This window comes from Hyposmocoma kahamanoa, unplaced genomic scaffold, assembly GCF_003589595.1.
Source record: "Hyposmocoma kahamanoa isolate Upper Pololo Valley unplaced genomic scaffold, ASM358959v1 296, whole genome shotgun sequence".
In the NCBI taxonomy this organism is placed as follows: Eukaryota; Metazoa; Arthropoda; class Insecta; order Lepidoptera; family Cosmopterigidae; genus Hyposmocoma; species Hyposmocoma kahamanoa.
The window spans coordinates 3401512-3421905 of record NW_020653780.1 but is presented as its reverse complement, the minus strand read 5'-3'; the positions used below and the strand labels follow the sequence as shown (position 1 = coordinate 3421905).

Genomic DNA, 20394 nt, shown 5'->3' with positions numbered 1-20394 from the left:
ATATATATATAAGTTATACCGTGGTAAGAAACCTGTTACTAGTGACAATCATTTAGTGAATAACCACGAAAGTCTTAAAATCTACAAAACATTCATGTTATGTTTTGTTACTGGCAACGTATGGAATTTTATATATAATCTACGCCTGCTATCATTCAGATTTGTAACATGTGGTGGTGCTAAAGTAATAATTATGTGTCAGACTACCACACCAATTACCTGATCTCAAATTTAAGGAATTCCTAGTGCTATGAGTACCAGAGACCAATTTAGAAAAGTTCATTTCCCAATCCAATTTCCCTCCTCGTCAGGCGTCCACGGTGCAAAAAGTTGAACTATCAAAGTCACGTAATGTCTATGCAATGCTGTTAGAACCTAACAGTGCGTTTGACGTTTTACACATACAAAGATTAGGTTAGTTAGCAGACTTGAAGTCGCAGAGTTTGTGAAGAAATATTAATTAAGTTAAATTAATATAATTAATAACACAAATGCAACTACAATCACAACCACGACCATTATCACCACTATCAAAATTGCCCTGGACATGTGTTCGCCTGTCTGGTAAATGATAACATTGGTATCATTTCCTGTACATCTGGCGCACCCTGGGCGACATTCGGTGTGTACCTTACGCCGATTGGCAAATCCTTTCACTGATGGCAAGCATTATAGTGTGCCATCGGTACGATAAGGATGAGAACAATGTAGAAAATGTGTACGTCCACAATGAATATTCTTCCCCTGTTCGCACAGTTTTCTATTTAGTTCCTGTTTTTAGGGAAATAACAAATTTACGTACCTTGCGTAGGAGGAGGATGCGCGGCCATGCGCGAGCGCAGCCTTTGCAGCAGTACGGCGGCGGCCAGGGCCGCGCCGGCCGCTGCACCTGCTGCGGACGCAAACAGAGCGCCAAACGATATTGCGCCCATGCAGATGCCGTACACAACCTGATTATGACGATAAATGTAGAGAAAAAATCTATTTGGTAATTCATCTCCATAAGTACTGCCCATCTTCATTAAAATAAAATGACAACACAATATGCAAAATGACATTTGTTTCGCGTAAAAAAGGAAAGTGCGTAATGTTCAACGAACGGCAATACAAAATGTATGAGTTCCATATCAAGTACGTTTGAGAGTTGCGAATTAATGAATATTTTCATCTTTAACGTCGATGCAAAAAGAGGTGAGTGGGGTAATTTTCAGGTTAGTTTTCTCTACCTAATTTTAGTGGCAATTTTTATTATTTAGATATTCTAGTATGCTAACATGAAGTATTACTTAATATTCGAGTGTAGTATCCTGAAATATTACTTAATATTTCACGATACCATATTTGGATACCTACTAAATAATAATAATGAAAATTAGGTAAAGAAAAGTAACCTGAAAATTACCCAGTTATAAGTGTAAAGCATTTTGAAGCCTTTGTCTGTGTATCTGTGGGTCTGTTCCCAAGCAGGTAGATTGATCTTAAAGCGTTTTTTTTTTATTTGAGGGCTAATTTAATAGGGTTATTTAATATAATAAGGGTATTCAAATATGGTATCGTGAAATATTAAGTAATATTTCATGATACTACACTCGAATATTAGTAATACTTCATATTAATGTTCTAGAATATCTAAATAATAAAAATTGCCACCGAAATTAGGTAGAGAAAACTAACCTGAAAGCTACTCAACTTCTCTCTATTTGCAACGACGGTTAAATATGCAAATATTCATGAATTCGCAACTCGCAAAGGTACCTACTTGATATGGAACTCATACATTTTGTATACAGTCTTAGCTATGTATTGTGAACACTGTTGAAAGATTACGAAGATCTTGTTAAGATGAATATGTATTTTATTTCCACTTGTTCGATCGACATGAAATTTGGTATAACATGGAAATCCCATAACATTACAATAATATGGTAACTTTCCTTGATCTTCTTAACCAGGACTGTTGTATTTGAGCCCATTAAATTATTTTCGACGAATTGTTAGTTTACAGATGGCGGTTTTATTGACTTTTTGGAGGCCACTGTTTTGTATTGGTGGATAAATAAATACAAACAGTCACGAACCAATGAAGCTTGACAGGACTTTGGATCGATCTTACTGGAACCAGCTTATATATTAAATCTTGTGTCATGCCCTTGTATCATATTTACATAATAAATAAATGCGTTAACAAACTAAGCAGTTACTTGATAATAATTATCACAAAAGTTCATGTTATATTTTAATTTATAAGTTTTTTAACCGAGTTCCAAAAAGGATGAGGTTCTCAATTCGAATGTTTTCTTTTGTATGTATGTTACGCGATAATATGTTAATCGATTTTGATGATTCTTTTTTGTTAGAATGGCGGTACCTCAGTAGTGATCCCATTTAAATTTCAAGAAAATATTCCAACTCCAAGGGTGTCAATAACTAGGGGATGATGATCGATTTCATTAAAACTTGGCAAATGTAATTAATTCCACGAACTTTTGAGGTCGGTTTCTTAGTATTCTGTCTTAAGATTATTAAACATATAAAATACACACATTTCGAATACGATATTTACTGTAAATAATGATGAAAACTGCTAATTTACCTCTTCCCGAATTCTTCCGCTGAATACAGTGACAGACTCCCTGGAAGGTCCAAACGCCAGGTCAGCTTCGGAGACAACTTCGTAGATGCCTGACACACCAACATCAGCGGAGCGCCCCTCTCGTACTGTACGTCTCTTGCGAAGAGACCTTAAACACATTCATTTTGAATTATAAACCAAAAAACAATATGTTCGAATAGTAACAAGAAAGCGTTGGCTTGACAAACTCGACGCCTACGATAGAGCTTCGGTTCAGTCAGCTCAGGATCGGGACGCGTGAAGGGATCAGGGGGAGACCTTTGCCCAGCAGTGGATACATCAGGCTAAATGTAATTGTAGTATCAATTGATACAGGTATTAAAACTGTTGCTCTTTAAAATTTACATTTTACCGTATACCTACGGATACTTGAAAACATGTTGATGAGGATTAATGATGACGTTATCTGTCTCACGATAGTTTAAGAGGTGATTCCATCCATTCCATCGACTCGAAAGATTTTACTAAATAAACCCGATGAAACTATCAATGTCACGTACTAAATGTTTTCGATCAAGATCTTTCAGCTATAATATATTTTCGAAATTGGAGCGGCTCAATTGTAAAAAATGTTTGTGTTGATACATATGATTAATGATTGAAATAATCCTTCTACGCCTAAAATTTCTAGAAATACAAAATGTTCCACTGCAAAAGTCATTCTTTTTTTAAAGTGTTTATGAAAAATCGCGTATGTTCGTTTCTTCAAACAAACCAACATTTCGAGTGAGGGTTGACTCAGTTAGCTGTGGCCAAGGGGCGTAAATTAGATCCTAAAAAAATCGTTTCATTTCCTATGTATAACAATTGAGAAAACCTAAGAACTCGATATGTAAAACAAAAATAAATTATCCATTTATTACAACATTTTAAAAAACCTTGAATCTTGGTATTCAAGGTGTTGCTTGTCTCGTTTTCATAAGAGAGGTTCTGTTTCATGTTGAAAATAAGAAATTTTAAGATATTATTACCTTGGGCCAGCAACAGCAGGACCCGGTGGTTTGGCGGGCACGATATTGTCTCCTAACGAACCCGTGGCTTCTGGCTTGACATCGTTAGATAACTTGCGAGGACCGTGTGGGAATCTCTCTCGTTCCCCTAGGTCAGATGGTCGGTCCTGGAAATATAATTAATATTCCAATTTTGAAGCAGCATCAAGCGCAATGATCGCTTGTGGGCTTTTATATTTATATTCACTGTTATAATTGTGTGCATTGTGCAATTGTTAAACAGAGAACACAAAAAACAAACTTACCCACAGTTGGTACTAAATGTGTTACTTGGCACAAAGAAAAGTTGAAATAGAAGTGTAGAACAGATAATGGAGACCACTAAATTGGCATTGCTTTGAATTTGGGAAAATTATACGTACGACACCCTTTGTTAAAAGAGGAGTTACTCACAGTGAAAGGCCTTGCTAGAGCTTCAACTAGTTCTTCAACGGCGCTCATGTGATCTGTATTAGGTTCCACAACTGGCGCAGGAGCTCTTTGAGGCAACGGAGCAGGCGCAGGTACTGCATCCCCAGAGACTTCGTCGCCAAATGCTTCTTCTAAGGGAAGATGTTGAGATTCTTGAGTTAGTTGAAGATCGCCGTCGTCGGCTGAGGAGTCGCTGAAAATTATATAAAGATGATTAAGCCAGATGTGCGCGCCGCACCGGAAGAGAGCATGATTTTTTAAACCATTTTCTAGATTTGGTGAAATTGTTGTCAGAGTCTTGTCTAAATAGATCGAATAGAAAGTGCATTGCTTCAAGAAGTATGTTGACTACACGTTTACGCTAGCCTAAAGGCGGAAATACATAAAGCAATTTCAGCTGCTACTTACTTGATATCGTTATGATCCTGATGCGTTCTATCATCTTTCCTGTCCAAAGCGCCGTGTCTTGCAGGTGACACACCAGCAAGCTGACAATGATCCAAGCAACCATGTCTGCAAATTTCAACTTTGCATCTGATGTGAACACTAAGTGCGTCAGGGAACTTGAACGCATGGAAAAATGCGTAAGTTATGACTGTAGCTCTTTCATCGGCTGCTTTTGCTTTGAGGAATCTGAAATTAAAAAAAAAGAAAATACAATTAGTGTCTGATCTACTAAAGACTAGTCACCACCACGTGTTGGTGCTTATTTAATGGGAGAAGTGTTCTTTTAAATTTATTACCCTGTTTACAATAGATATAAGGTTCACCCTAACTTCGTAAAATTTTATCGGTAGAGTTTGGTTGCTACGTTTGACATTACAGTCACATTAACATTTCATTTCATCATCAATGTTTGCCTACATTGTGTTTAATATTTTTTAATTCAATTTTTGACAGACTTTACAACCTTCCATGTTTAGTTCAGTTTTTTGATGAGCTTCTTTTAGATGAAACACTTTCTTTTAGTAGTTCATTTTTTAGACTTTCATCAAAATACTTTTTTTTTTTGATACCAAGTGGCGGTTCGAACAAGTTGTGCGCCTGGTGGTAAGCGACGCGACACCAGGCGTGTCACACACAAAGATCTGAGGGCACTGCCACTGCGCCCGCCATGCTGAGACATAATTTTATAAGTGTCCCTGTAATTTCTGCTGCTAATAAGAGCTTCTAAGTTCATAAAAAAACTGCTGACATGGGGCATAAATCCTAAAGACCAGTAAAATGTTTACAGATGAAGACGAATATATGAATGTAGTTTGTATACTTAAATTAATTTAAAAGTGATGATAACTGTGTCCTATATCAAGTTATTGAGAAGTCCCATAAAATAAACACGTACATGAAAATTAAGATAGTAAGAAAAACCAATATTAATCAAACAAACCTTGATATCATCTTAGGGCGCAACACGCAGCCATATTCGTCTGACAGCTGTATTACGTGTCCGGAGCCATCTGAAGCTGCACAGGACTTGACTCGCATGTCGAATTCACCTGAAAATCAAATGATTAGATTTAAATTTGTTGTTGTACTTGAGATACTATTAATTAAAAACTTAATTTTTTCAATGTACCTAACCCGAAGTAGAGCCATAGTCAAAAGTCAAATAATCTTTATTTCATTGGTAAGCAAATTACACTTCAAATCGTCATACTGATTAAGCTCTACTGCTCATTCGTGAGGCAGATTCCCCTGAGAAGAATGAGCAAGAAACTCTAGGGTTTGCTCTGTATAAATATACATTTGAATACATTTCCATTATAATATCTAATTTAAACATCTTAGATCGAGACTACCTGCAAGAGGTACACGGGTCACTACCACGGATTTTTGTCATCCAAGTACGCAGAAGTTGTCTAATATTAATAACCTTTAGTATAAAGTTTTGTTCCGCTATAGTTTTAAGCTTAGTAAGTGGCTAATTTTGAATATCAATCGGAATTTAATTTTAGAAGCATATACATTGCCCCTTAAATGAATTTGAGACTTTATGAAAACGATTGTTAAGAAACAGTTTATTTTTATTTTTATCCTCGTATGAACGTTAAGTCTGTCACTATTTTTCATAAAAAAAATATATTTGTCTTAATATAAATAACATTTTCATAAATGTACTGTGACGTTAGTGTAAGGACGTTAATCTCTTTAAACTTATCTCCCAAAGACAGTTTGGGACCCAGATTGTAAATTGCCCTAACCGCACGTCTCCGCGGGACATAGAAATTGTAAATACTTAAATGAACGTAGAAGAAGAAATATAGTTAAGTATGTTTACCTTACTAGTTGATATACTGTCAAGCATCCATTAGTAGGTAACTTGAACAACATGAATGAAGTGTTAAACAAACTTTCCATAAATCTCATTACGGAGATGGATTATTATTTCATCAGTGCATCGGTAAGGCACTTACAAAACCATACAAAACAAAGTAAATAAGGAAATGGGCAAACATTCCATTAAGAGACGCAAGCTGTGCGGTCAGCCAACAAATAGGAATTATGGTTTACAACAATGTGAAAATTTTGGTGATTCTTTTTTTTTTTGTTGGAAAAAGGGTACCTCAGCATTGGTCCCATTTAAATTAGAAGAAAATATCCCACCTCTAAGGGTCGCAAACTAGGGGATGAATCCGGTTTCGCGCACCTTACGGTAACCGATTTCAATAAAACTTTTGAAGTCGGTTTTTTGTTATAAAAAGTTATCGTTATGTAGTATACAGATTACAATGTTCCGATTTTAGAAATATTTTATTTCCACCAACAATCAATTTATAAAGTTATAATGTTTACACTGAAAGTCGTAAAAATATTTAAGACAACGTTTATTATGAGACTAAGTAATTCAGTGTCATGAATACTTTTATAACAAACAGTATTATTGTACTTACCTGTCAAACTATGTATTAATTTATAAGTAATATAACTAAAGCAAAGATTATGCTGTTTTTAAATTAATATTCGATTTTATACTTCAATTCAATGTATTGTATCCAATACACCATTTATATATGTTTATAAATTTTATAAATGTTTATTCGTGATGAAACCTACATGTCGAAGAAGGTTAACAACCCTTGGAAAACGTGTGAAATCCTCAACTTGCATTGGGCCAGTGTGGCGGATTGTGGCCTGAAATCCACGCCTGAGAAGAGACCCGTGCCCAGCAGTGGGGCGTATAAATAGGTTGATGATGATGATGATGATGATGATGATGCTGATACTGATGATGATGGTTGTAAGTAATTAGAATTAATATTTAATGCTTACATAGAGTCATCAGATCACATAATAATTAATTTCACAATAAGACTTTATTTCACAGTATTAGGTACGTACTACTCTACTTGACACACTCCTATTCACATTTCTTTAGCTATTACACACAAAACCGTTTTTAGATTTCTTACTAATAACTGCACGAAATTTATTAACGTAATACAGATTTAAAATTCATCCAGAGGTTAATTGCTCTTGAGGCTAATTGACTATATCATGTGTATTTCGCTAAATATTATTATTCTTTGGTCACGAAGACTCTTCACGTGTGTACAAAATGTATGGAAGTCAATACTTCCATACATTAAGGCTCAATAGCCTTCTTAAGTGGCTAGTATAGCCTTTATTTCGGTTGACACTTAAGTAAAGATTGTTTACAATGTAAATGGAGGCAAGTGAGAAGGTGATACCTCACTAACAACGGTATTTTCTGGCAACGCAATAAACGTTAGGCAAATACGTGACTTTTTCGTATGTACCAATGTTGCTGTCATCTAGAGTAACTTGAGAAATATGCGATTTGTGCGTGGAATAGTAATCCAGCTGAGATTGAGAGACGATAAGAGTCAATGGTATAAGGTAGATAGGTCTTAAATTTATATTAGAAGTATGACACTAAATAAGACAGAACTATATATTTAATTAAGTTACAATTTACAAATACCCGATACAAAAAAGGTTTTATTACTACTGATCCCTTACTTGATCCACTGACAATTTTAAATCCGAACTGATCCTCTCTATATTTTGCAGTTCAAAACGGATCGTTTTTGTAAGATAAGTACAGGCAAGAGGAAAATAAGTTTTAAAATGAAATATTCATTTAATGAGCAATCGTGATCAAATGTTATAATCATAGACAATAATTTTTTTATAATAAATGTTTGTTGTAGCAGGTTAATGATATTATATAAATACATTTTCTTGTTGACTGTACTACAGTATCTACCAAGAATAAGCTTATAAATACCAGGACATCAAGTGGGAATAAAATACTAATATTTATTCTTGATTCGCTGCATAGGGGATCCGATGGGAATCGAAAATAATATAAAATAAAACGGATCCAATAGGAGATTGGTTTAAGGTGATCAGATGGGAATAACTCCAAAACAGTGTACTTCAAAAAGTCACCACCTGGAATCCTGGAATCCTACTCGTAAAGACCAATGAAATGAGCCCAAACACGATTGTTCTGCTTTGAGTTGAAGGAGTGATGTAATCTGACTGTCCTGGTTGCAACATTCGGTCAATGTTACCATAAATAATTGTAATATCATCGGTTTTCCATAGTATATAAAATTTCGACTCGATCGGATAAGTGGACGTAAAAGAAATGTTCATTTTATGACCGAGAGACCTACATTAACTGGGAAAAGAGCTAGTGATCTTTAAGCATCTGAACAGAGATTCATCAAATATAACTAGGAACCATGCCTATTACATAAGCATAGTAGAATAAAAACAGTATGGTAACTCCATATTTAACGTCGCAGCTCTATCTGTATAAGTGCACGGCCGCCGAGTATCGTGTGCGGATGCACAAATTTGCATAACCCAGAAATAGACACGAAATAAGGGCTATCTATCCCTGGCAACTCATTAGGCAAATAGTCAAAAATCACTTTTAAGTATCAACTCTCGTTTGCGCTGAAATCACAAATTAGAATGCTGAAATAGTACAGCGGCAATAACTGACCTGTTTGTATGTCTCCGTATATTCCAAAAAGATTCTGTATTTATTCTAATAAAGTTAATATATCTAACAATAGGGGGCTGTTCCATTCGGTGGTGTGGGGATAAACAGCAAAATATCTAATTACAAAACAGACGGAATCACACTTCATGGGTAATTAAATATTAAATATGTAATTTTACAATTTTTGTCCATTATAGCAAAGATCAAGTTAATCTGGTCAATTTGGAGTGAAACAATTGACGACACCCGTCAATTGTTTCGAATTCGGGCTGGCCAACGCGCATTTCATTATTATGCGAATGTGTGCGCTCGTACACGGTTGCTCGCACACACAAGTCGCGCTGTTATTGGGTACGGAGTTGCCCTACTTGTCCTTGTTCTACTATGACATAAGCATTTAAATAATAATCCAGCAGTTTGGGACCAACGAATGCCACAGACAGACAGTCAAACACAGATACATAGACATAAACTTCTAATGATTTTTGCGTCGGGGGTTAAAAATACGGACAACACCGAAATGTCGCTTTAAAACTAAATTATTGTAGCAGAAATACAATAGGTACTAAAATATGAGATTTTTATCCTAAAAAACTAATCTAACCTAAAAACATCCCGCCCCGTATCGTATCCGGCTCAAAAGTTCCCATTATACTGGTAGTATTGCTCCGCTGGACGGCAATGAACACTTGCTGAACCAACCACGACCCAGAGCGGTGATCGCAGCCCCAAAATTAGAACTAAATAAACTCAAATTCAGGAACCAACTTGCACCAAATCTTTCAATAAATTTATTAAGCATCTACAACCTTGATATATATTTATAGCAATCGCCACAGACATATTTGATTAAAAAAAACATTAAAACAAACTAATCGAATGAAACTAACCTCTGTATCTGGTCAAAGCAAATCGTGAACCATTTACGCACGAATTCATGCTATTTATTGCTTGGCTTTAATTAAATTAACGTTTGCCTGTGCCTATCTTTTTTGTGCATTACTACTATTCTTTTAGGTTGGACAATGGCCAAGTAATTAACAAAATGTAACATAATATGTAGCTCAGACAAAAATAAAAAATAAACTGAAATTTTTGTGGCATATAGCTACGACTAGATGTATACTCTCTACTTAGAAAGTTAGTAAAGTTGAAATATTAATTGAGATTTTTTTGTGAAATAACACCACTAGTTTTGCTTCTTTTTTTGTTTTTTTTTTTTACTATTTATTTATTTAAGGGCTTTGATCGTTATTGAACATGTCAGCTCCATTAGAAAAACGATGCCTCAAGAAAACACTTAATAAATTTCAGACAGATAAATCAAAATACTACCTAACCAAACATGAATACAAAATTTCCGCGGCACTACATGTCGGCTCCGACAAAACAGATTGAAACCATTCAGCATTAAATGTATGGAAACCAACCTGTCCAAATAACCGTGCCCTGATAGGCTCCGTCCGAACACACTACATGAGCAAATGATGTAACATCCTCAGGAAACCCACACACTTTGCAATTCGGTAAGTTCACCCTCCGCATCAAAAGTAGTAAGTTACTTTAGTTATGATTGTGAATACAAAGATCGAACACACAGAACAAATTTCGTCGACCCGGTGGGACTTGCACATACCACCATAGCAAAGCTACGGTGCAGTGTTTTGCTCTAACCGTCTGAGTCACGGGTCCGAGTCGTTGAATTTCTCCTGTATGTTTTTGTTATACATCATTGTACTGACTTTCGTCGCGGCTAGTAACACCTAGTGAAAGATTTTAGAGTTGAAAATTAAAGTACTTACAGTAGAAGCAAAAACTTTTTTATAAAAGGAAACTAGACCTCAAAAGTATGCGTATAAGTTTTCCCTGTACTATGTATATGTTACTAAACAAGGTCAAGGATCGTATACGATCCCAAACACAAAATAAGTACTTTACACTAGATTTATTTAATATAAAAATGTAATGATACTATTGAAAAGTTCCTTGCATCTATTTGCCATAACATTTTATTTTCATTGGAATTATATGTGCCAAGTTTTATACGTGAAACACGATAAACCGGATTTATATCCTGATTTGCCACCCTTAGAGGTGGAATGTTTTCTTCAAATTTAAATGGGACTACAACAAGAGTACTACAACAAGAGTAATCAAAATCGGTTCACAAATGTCTGACTAATCGTGCAACATACACACATAAAAAATACTAACGGATTAAGAACCTCCTTTATTAAAAAGTCTTTTAAAACTACGGTTTTGTTACCAAAGTAACAAACGTATAAACAGCACAATGCAAGTAAGTATACTGTAGTAAAAGTAAACCATCCATCATCCTGCAATGCTACATACGAAGGTGTCTCATGTTTTCATAAAAACTTGCTCCGACAGTGCTAGGTACCATTCTTGTCCTGCCGTTTCCCATAGCCTCTGCGTGGACGACTAAATGCATTGAATGAGGCGTCCATACATTGAAACAGCTTCTTGGACTCCACTTACACAACTAAAACTAATTAAATTTTCAGCAATTTTTGGAGAAAAGATTTTTCTTTAGTTTTATTTTGTCACGTGAAAACCGACAGATCAATTCAAACGAACAAAAAATATCTATGCCGTAAACATTTAACTCATAATTTTGTAATTATTCACGAAGAAATATTGCCAATAACACAAAATTGTGTGGATAGTGGGCGAGAGTTATTGAGCGTTTATGCATACTTAACGTTAACCATACAAATGATTATCTGCCATTTGTTAACTTCTAGTCCTTGGATGCATTTCTCAAACGTCCACAGTATCATTGCTTAACCCACTGACTATAAATCACTCCTCCCGGTTAAGCACGTCTCCATGGCAACCGACTTGCCCCGTTAAGTAAACCCATACGTATTTGTCCAGTTTACTTTTTACTATTCCCCATACCGTTAACGGCTGTTTGCACGCCATTATTACCCTGTTAGTACGAGTTTCGGAGTTATGACGGAAACGGAAATTTGTTGAAGACTTTGTGCTACAATGGATCATTAAATGTTTGGGAAAAAATTCCATTGAACTGAGTGAACGTTGGGACTTATAAATGCTGATACTTGGAGAAAAGATAAGGAATAACTGATAGTACTGATTGTAATACGTTTCTTCGAAATAGTCATTGTTGAGTCGTGAATGAGAAAGTCTGATAGTATGGTAATGACAGCAACGCTGAAGGTAGTGACTATTTGGATACCTACATAATTTTTCTTGAAAAATCCGTTTCCAATTTCAAAGAATCAGTTATTTACAATAAAATAGAAATGACGTGGAGTAGGAGGAAGTCACAGTCTACGATTTCTTTTTATTTAAGTATAGGAAAATACTTTGTAGGTAAGTGCTCTCCATAGTTGAAGAGTATGCGACACTCGTATCATCCAAAGCAAACTGTGAAATTTGACGAACTAACAACTCGTGGGAGAATGGTACGAAGTGGTCTTAGGTTTAGTTCCACTATGACCTTATGACGAGAAATATTTTACACTTTTTATATTGTTTCACAACGACTATATTAAATCCTATAATAAATTATGTTACAAAAATTAATGAATCTTGATGAAACTCAAAGCATTACTGAATACGTTTTTTACATGATTGGCGACGAGAAATCTGTATAAATATTAAATATAATGAAACGTTAAATTTATTCGTCGCATTTTATACTCAACTGATGCTTTATATTTGTTATACAATGAATGCAAAAAAGAATATGTCAAACCAATTAATGTTCAGAAAGTACTAACTGTAAATCTGTGATGTTTCAAAAGATATATAGTGGTATACACTTGTAGAAAGTATACGTGTATACCACAACATCGATATTTTGAAATAAATCAAGATAAAGAAAAAAGCACACATTTACTGAGTTACTGTTATAGATACCTGCAAGCACTGCGATGAATAATTAGTAGAATTTACCTCTATAATCATTGATGGCGACGACCAATGTTAGGGTGGAACCAAGAGGAACGATGCCGGAAACTGGTGGTGCCCATGGCCCTTTGCCGGCTTGGATCTCCATCCAACAGTCTACGTTGTCGCCTGCAACAATAGTGATATATATGTTTCATGTTGTATTACTCAATGTCTAGGAGGTACGTGCTATTGTTTGTGGCTTGTTGTAGATGGTTATCTAAAGCAAATTGAATATATACTTACTTTGATATATATTCTATAATAGAAATGTTGATTACTTTTTGGGTTATCGTAATATATTGTTATCGTATGTTTGCGGAAATAGGTACAAACAGTGGATACAGTGAATCTATGGGTTGTAGGTTTCTGTTGTGATTATATAGAGTAATTTTGCACAAAGTAGAGCAGCACAAGTTCAACCAAGATGCGAAATTTCTTAGAAAAATGTGTTCCGTTTTTAGAACCAGTCTTTACATGGTTATCGGCTATTAGGCACCGCTACATAGGGGCGCAAAAATAGTTTCGTAAATAGAACGATATTGGGTTACTTTTAAAATTCCATACATAACTTCGGAGTTAAATAAATAAGTTTTTAATTTCCTTAATATTTCGGAACAGTCCAGTGAACACATAAGATAAATAAATCTAATTCGTTACTGACATCTAACATCGATCTTCAAAAGCTCATGGCAATTAAATTGATTTACGTACCTCTAAAATCGAGCTGAACGACGTCCAAATCAGCGATAACCATTGGAGGTTTAGAAGCAGTCTTCTCGTAGTCGTTGAACCACTCGCATCGTAATCTTTTGGCTTCATCCCACACTTCTAAAAGATCCTTGTCGTATTGCACAACTACTGTATTCTCGTAAAACTGCCCATGTAGATCTAAAAGGAAACAAGATAAAGATTAATTGTACAATCTTCTAATAACTTGGTAATTGGAGGCAAATTTAAAATAATTTCAGAAGTGCCTATGAAACAAACAACGAATTTAACAGCGACGATAACAATGGCCATTAATTGTAAATAATTACATATATAATATCCATTGATTCTATATTTTCATGTATGATCATTGCTCAAAAACAGAATAAACAACTTAAAACTAGTTTAAATATCTTATCCTTATTGCTAGAAATGAACGAACTTGCATAAAAAGTGGAAATCTCAAAGAACTTGCACCGGATCAGCCTTTTAAAGAAATATGAGCCTTAAGCAATTCTTCTTAACCGATGAACGATTTACTCAGGGTCCATTATTATGCCTATTTTGCAATTAAAACATAAATTTGATTTCACGTTTGCTGGTCAGCGAGGACTTTAAATGCGCCAATATGTTGTTTTAGGATGAAACGTAATTACAATAACACTGATGTGTAATATAAATTTATATGTTATAACGATATAAATTAATATGTTATAAGAGAACAGAACCACAATTACACAAAAAGATCATAGAATAGGTATACTTATAATTTTTTTTTGTCAGCATCTGCGCAATTGGTTTTGTTTTAAAGATAACTTCAGTGTTAGTCAATAATAGTGGACATCAAAAGGAAGGCGTCTGCAAGTCGGCTGCTGTGGGAAAATCGGCCTTATGCATTTTGCTATGCAGTCTGGCGGGTGGTGATTCTAAGAAACAATGTGCGCGCAACATTCGCAGAAGGAGCGGTCGCTTGAGCTCGTCCGTTATATTGGGGCTACATACGGACTGAAACTTGGTCGGATGATTTATAAACTAAGGTATTACCGTTTGCTCAGCTGTGGCTTAAAACTTACGTACTCGTACTACACGAACGCGTTGTCAATTTCAAACTATGATTCGTTCTTGATCATTTATTAATTATTTTGTTGTCCCCAACCTACATTAAGTTCTCAGATATTGTCGTGCCATAATACATAGATGCAGGAATCACGATGAAAAACTAACTTTACTTAGCGTAAATAAGTCTCTTACACGTACATCATTGTAATTAAACTATCCATTGCAATAGTGTTGCACATTTCACCTAGGAAATATTAATTTACATTTTAAATTAATCTATATTAATTAAATATAAATTAATCTTTTTTTTATAAAAACTAAGTGACAGGTGACGGATAACAGTTGCAGTTCCACTCAGAGCTTTAAATCACAACGATCTGAGGGGCACTGCCACTGCGCCCGTCACCCTGAGACATAAGTTGGCAAGTCCCATGTGCCTGTAATTTCACCAGCTCCCTTACCCTTCGAAACCGGAACGCAGTAACATTCATGCTCGCACTACTGCTTGGCGGCAGAAATAGGTAAGGTGGCAGTACTTCACTGGACGAACTCTTTCACAAGGAGCTCTACAGCTACTAAAATCTATATTAATTAATTATAAATCAATCTATACACAATACAATAAAAATTGTATTGTGTATCACATGAAATTTGGTTAAATATAGTCAACTGCCTTTCCCTATATAATTTTGATGAAGTTTCTGTCGTGTTTATCCTATAACTTTGTATGGAACGAATCTGGAATTCCAGTATTTTCTACAAACGCAAAATCCTATTCGTAATAAGCGCAATTTGCATATTTCACAAACCGTAAATGTCTTTCGGCGGTGGAACAAAGTCCACTTATAGGCCTTTACTTTACCCAGAGGCGGTGTAGACGAAAAGACGTTAACATTTTAGAATAATACTATCTAAAGTCTTGGAAACTTCGCATATTTCTTATGCGAAGTTGGCTGGAGATCAAAATGTAAACAGACACATCATAAAAATTGCTTCCAATATTCGTTATTATACTATAGTAAACTGGTTTTATGCAATAAAAATATATAATTTGAATATTGAAGCCTGCATTTACATCAACGTAAATAGAGTGTTGCACATTAGTGCATGTCATTCGACCCTAGAGTCACTTTTGAGTTACATGCACTATCAGAGCACTTAACACGTATTATGTGTCGAGTTCTTAGGTTTGCGCGATTGTTACACATAGGAAATGATCACGGGACCTATGAAGGGTCCGAAACGATGGTTTGTTTGAAAAAACAAAATAATATACTCGATTAAATTCGAAAAAATAGTTTCATTTCCTATGTGTAACAATCGCGAAACCTAAGGACTCGATTTAGATCAGAAAAATATTTTCATTTTCTTTATTTAATTCACAAATTTACCACCTTTTCAATTCCTACCGTGGAACAATGCGCATTGGTATTTACTTTTTTTTAAATAAAAATGTAGTAAATTAAGTTGCTACTCCACGAACCCAGTGAAGGTTAAATCGTGCAAAATAGCTTGTATTGAATATTTTTTCAAGCACTTTATTTTTTTAAAGTGAGTTCGTGGAGTAGCATATTAATTTACTTCCATTTTTATTAGCATGGATTTCTGCAAAGTAATGCCTGAATCTCTTCATTATTTACTTCCTTGCCAAGCAAATAGCATGTGATCTGCGTAAGTGCTATTGCTAGTGTATTTACCCAGGTTTTTATGTCACTGGGTAAATCAGTTTTCCACAGACCACGCACATTGAACACGAAGCTGCGTGTGTTGGCGACACTTAACTTAATGCAGTAGCGTGCAATTACTATAACTGTTACATTTCTATGTTGTCACGTCACTGTCCACTTTTCCACGTCAATTTACTGTTCTGAAGAAAAAATGTCGACGGACATTCCTTGCGAGGTGGGCTGGTTAATTCCAGAGTTCTTATACTGAATTCATCAGGTCCAAACTGTTGACGATGATTGGCAAATATAAAACAGACGCTTATAGTATATTTTTACAAACACGTCTATATTGTTCATTGATTTAAGGAATTTACTTACCTTTCATTATCGAACGAGATGCAGAATAGAGCAATACATAAGACGACATTTAATTTTGATTTAGAGAATTACGTTACTGATCAAGTTCTGAACAACATTAGATTGTGGACTGTGGCTGAGTAGGTATGCATCGAAATGTATACTTATATATAGAGTGAAATGGATTGGTGGTTACTTATATTAAAAAATATTGAGTATTTTTTAATTAGGAGCACGTTTAAAAATATATGTTTTGACACCCGAACAAACTTTTTTATTATAAAAATTATCAATTTGGACAAAACAATAAAAGATAGGTATTGTGATAATGATGTTGCCATAATTAACAAACCTAAGTGTATATAAATGAATTTGGCGTTATATCTAATAATTTAAATAAGCAGTACAATAAAAAAACAACCTAAAATTATTCCTAGCACCGTTCATGGTTTATGAAAGGTGCTAGAAATAATTTTAGGATGTTTTTTTAACTTTGGCCGGGTATGACAGTGATTCTATGAAATTATGAGTGCTCTACAATAATATTTTTGCGATGTACTCAATAGTAGAATTATTGTAAATAATATGTAACGTAAAATCCATTGCATCAAAATAAATTACCTCTCAAATGAAGTAATTAATTAAAGTCGATGTTAAGACATCGAGAAAACATCACCGTATTTTATAAAGCGATTGCGCTTTAAAACCCTGAAATTAAAACCTTAATTTGTATAAAGGACCTCTGTTAGATTCATGGATTATGAACGATTTTTCAGCGCGAACAGCCTTAATTAAAACCTGTCATTTTAGTCCAATAATTTGTATATAGGATCACTGTCAGATATATATTTCATTCCTAGATTTTCACTACACTTTTCTGTTACATCATGTTTGTTATACTATTAATATATATATACAGTATTTACGGAAATTGTTGTACATCCACATTAGAAATTCTTCATATAATAATCTAAGTCATAACAAATACTTGAAGCGGCTTTATCTCGTATCCTTAAGTACGTAAGCCATGTTTTGTATAACATAATTTCTTATTAAAGTCCCGACTTTCCAAGTCACGCTTCTATCGCGCTGGTGGTCACCATTTCCTTATTTTATTATTACTTTTTATACTCAAGATTGTTATAATATTTATCATGAATTTTAAACTAAATGAAACTCTATAATGAGTTGGTTTCCACGGTCTTATGATCGAGGGTCCCGCTGGGATAATTACCGCCAGCAAGATAATAAAGTGGATTTGGGCCTTGGCAACCAAAAAATGGCAAAAAATGGTTTTTAAAAAAGTAGGAAAAGTAGTTCTCAATTTGTCTGTATTTTTTGTGTATTCCTTTCAAAATTGAAGAAAACATTCCACCGATACATCTCCAATGAAAATAAAACACAGCGAAAAGGAAGAAGCTAACTTTTGAGGTCGGTTTTTTTCTGAATTATTAATAAATCTTACCTGGTTTAGTACCGCATTTGGCATACGCGATCCGAAAGGAGAAGTAGGTCTGCCCGGTAGATGGCGGCACGTAGACGCAACGGGGGTCACCGTGTTGCCCTGCGAAATGAACATGCACTGCATTACAATCTGCCAACATTCATACTGCTGCAATATATGTACGTGTTTAAGAACAATAGACGAGTGTTCATAATCATTGGACATGAGTTGTAGGGTGCGAATTAGTTTAGTTACGGTCATATTACGTGTGTTGTACATCGAAATTTGTGTCAGTTCGCAGGCACTTTATGACCATTTATGAATTTCACAAGCACTTTTGGCATATGTATAGTCAAGTGGAGTAAGATAAACATACTTATTTTGAGTCAAATGTTTTGAACTCGAGGAAATACTGAAGTTTTATAAGAATTTTAAATGTGCCTTTGTTTATTTGCTTTATTTTTTACGATCGTTACGCTGAATTCAATACTTAAAATATATTTGGCGAAAACGTGAAAATGTGCCAACGTTTCCCATTCCCCAAAAGATGGGGTAAAAGGAACAGTCATCGCACGTCTTATCTATGTACGTCTGTCGTATATACGTCGTGTTCGTGTGAGCTTTGACAGCTGTCAAATTCATTTAATCCGCCTTCTGGATTTGGAGCATTCTAGCGACATCTCTTTAATATCGTTTTAGATTAGAAGTTAAGGCTTCAAGTCCCTCTTCCCCCCGGTGTACAGTCGGTGTCCTCACTTAGGTATCCACTACTTGTATAGCACTCAATACCAATAGTGGATACATAAGTGAGGGCACCGACTGTACCTTTTATCCCACCTGACCAGTTTAGTGCGAGAATTAACCCCTTTAAAAATCCCGTCGTAATGTACTATTACCTGGATCGACACATATAATTTTATCGTGCGATTCTACTTTTTTTACTACTACAATAATTTTTAATTTTTTATTTACCAAGTGACACGACGAACAAGTCGTGCGCCTGGTGGTAAGCGACATGTCTATCCATAATAGTCGCAATGCCATTCAGAGCATAAAATCGCAAAGATTTTATGGACACTGCCACCGCACCTGTCACCTTCAGACATACCCTGAAGACCCTGTGCCTGTAATTTCACCAGCACCCTTGTTCTTCTAAACTGGAACGCAGTAATGCTCACATTACTGCTTGGCGGCAGAAATAGGTAAGGTGGCAGTACTTGCCTGGACGAACTCTTTCACAAGGAGCTCTACTGCTACTAAAACGTAACACATTTAAAAAATCAACTACGAATATGGACTCCTAAACTCTTTTTCCAGCTAAAATATTTATACTGTTCAGGGGGCCTACCACAACCTCTTAAAACAATATTACTTTAACCTTACATTGACTTTCGTACCATAACGCGCTTAAAGTAAGCTTATTGTAATGTTAAAACTATGATGTTTTATTGGCAGCTTTGTGACTATTTATTCACTCAGTTCGCACTATGACGCGACTTAAACATTGAAGTAATATTGCTCTTATGTCAAATTTAGCAATCTTAAAATAGTTGCATTATATAGTTCACATGGCGTTATCTCTTTCCTATTTTTAGTAAAGAATAGACAATATTGGGAAATCATTCGTTATTCAATAACTTTTGCAATAATACATTACTTGATTGACAGGTTCGTCATGGTACGAATATGAGTAATATTACAATAAGCTTACTTTAAGCTTACATTAAAATAAGATTATTTTTGGAAAGGTTATGGTAAGCCCCCAGGAAACATTTGAACGCGACATGATCGGCAATTGTTTCATTTTTCAACTAAAAGTTGGTTTTGAAATTCAAATAGAGCCAATTTGATATTCCAAGGCGGAATATTAAATTGGCACTATTCGAATTTCAATTTTAATAATAGATTTAGGAATTTTATTCATTGTTCCATTTTCAAATGGTTAATTTAATAATTCTCATATAAAGTTATTAAAAGGAAATTTGTCCAATAAAAAATGTTTACCCACGACACGTAGTATAAACAGTGTGAGAAGTAGCGACAACTGACTTAGTATCTATTGTGAGTAGCACGGTTTTATCACAGTATAAAATTAAGAAATACGATAAGCGTTACTAAAGAATACGTCGTGAGAGATTATAAGACAAAAACAACACTCATGATTATGAAGTTTTCTTATAGATTTT

The 20394-nt window shown here is 34.9% G+C and overlaps 1 protein-coding gene across 1 annotated transcript in view; it reads right to left on the bottom strand.

Annotated features, from left to right (window-relative positions):
• LOC113229289 overlaps positions 1–20394 on the bottom strand; it is a 142311-nt gene that overhangs the window by 870 nt on the left and 121047 nt on the right. Inside the window, exons 5-13 of the mRNA XM_026462840.1 lie at positions 18230–18328; positions 13685–13861; positions 12977–13099; positions 5441–5549; positions 4462–4686; positions 4036–4246; positions 3604–3749; positions 2594–2741; positions 803–950 (exon numbers count right to left, since the gene is read on the bottom strand). Coding sequence (XP_026318625.1) covers positions 803–950; positions 2594–2741; positions 3604–3749; positions 4036–4246; positions 4462–4686; positions 5441–5549; positions 12977–13099; positions 13685–13861; positions 18230–18328 — 1386 coding nt within the window. The remainder of the gene's footprint in view (positions 1–802; positions 951–2593; positions 2742–3603; positions 3750–4035; positions 4247–4461; positions 4687–5440; positions 5550–12976; positions 13100–13684; positions 13862–18229; positions 18329–20394) is intronic.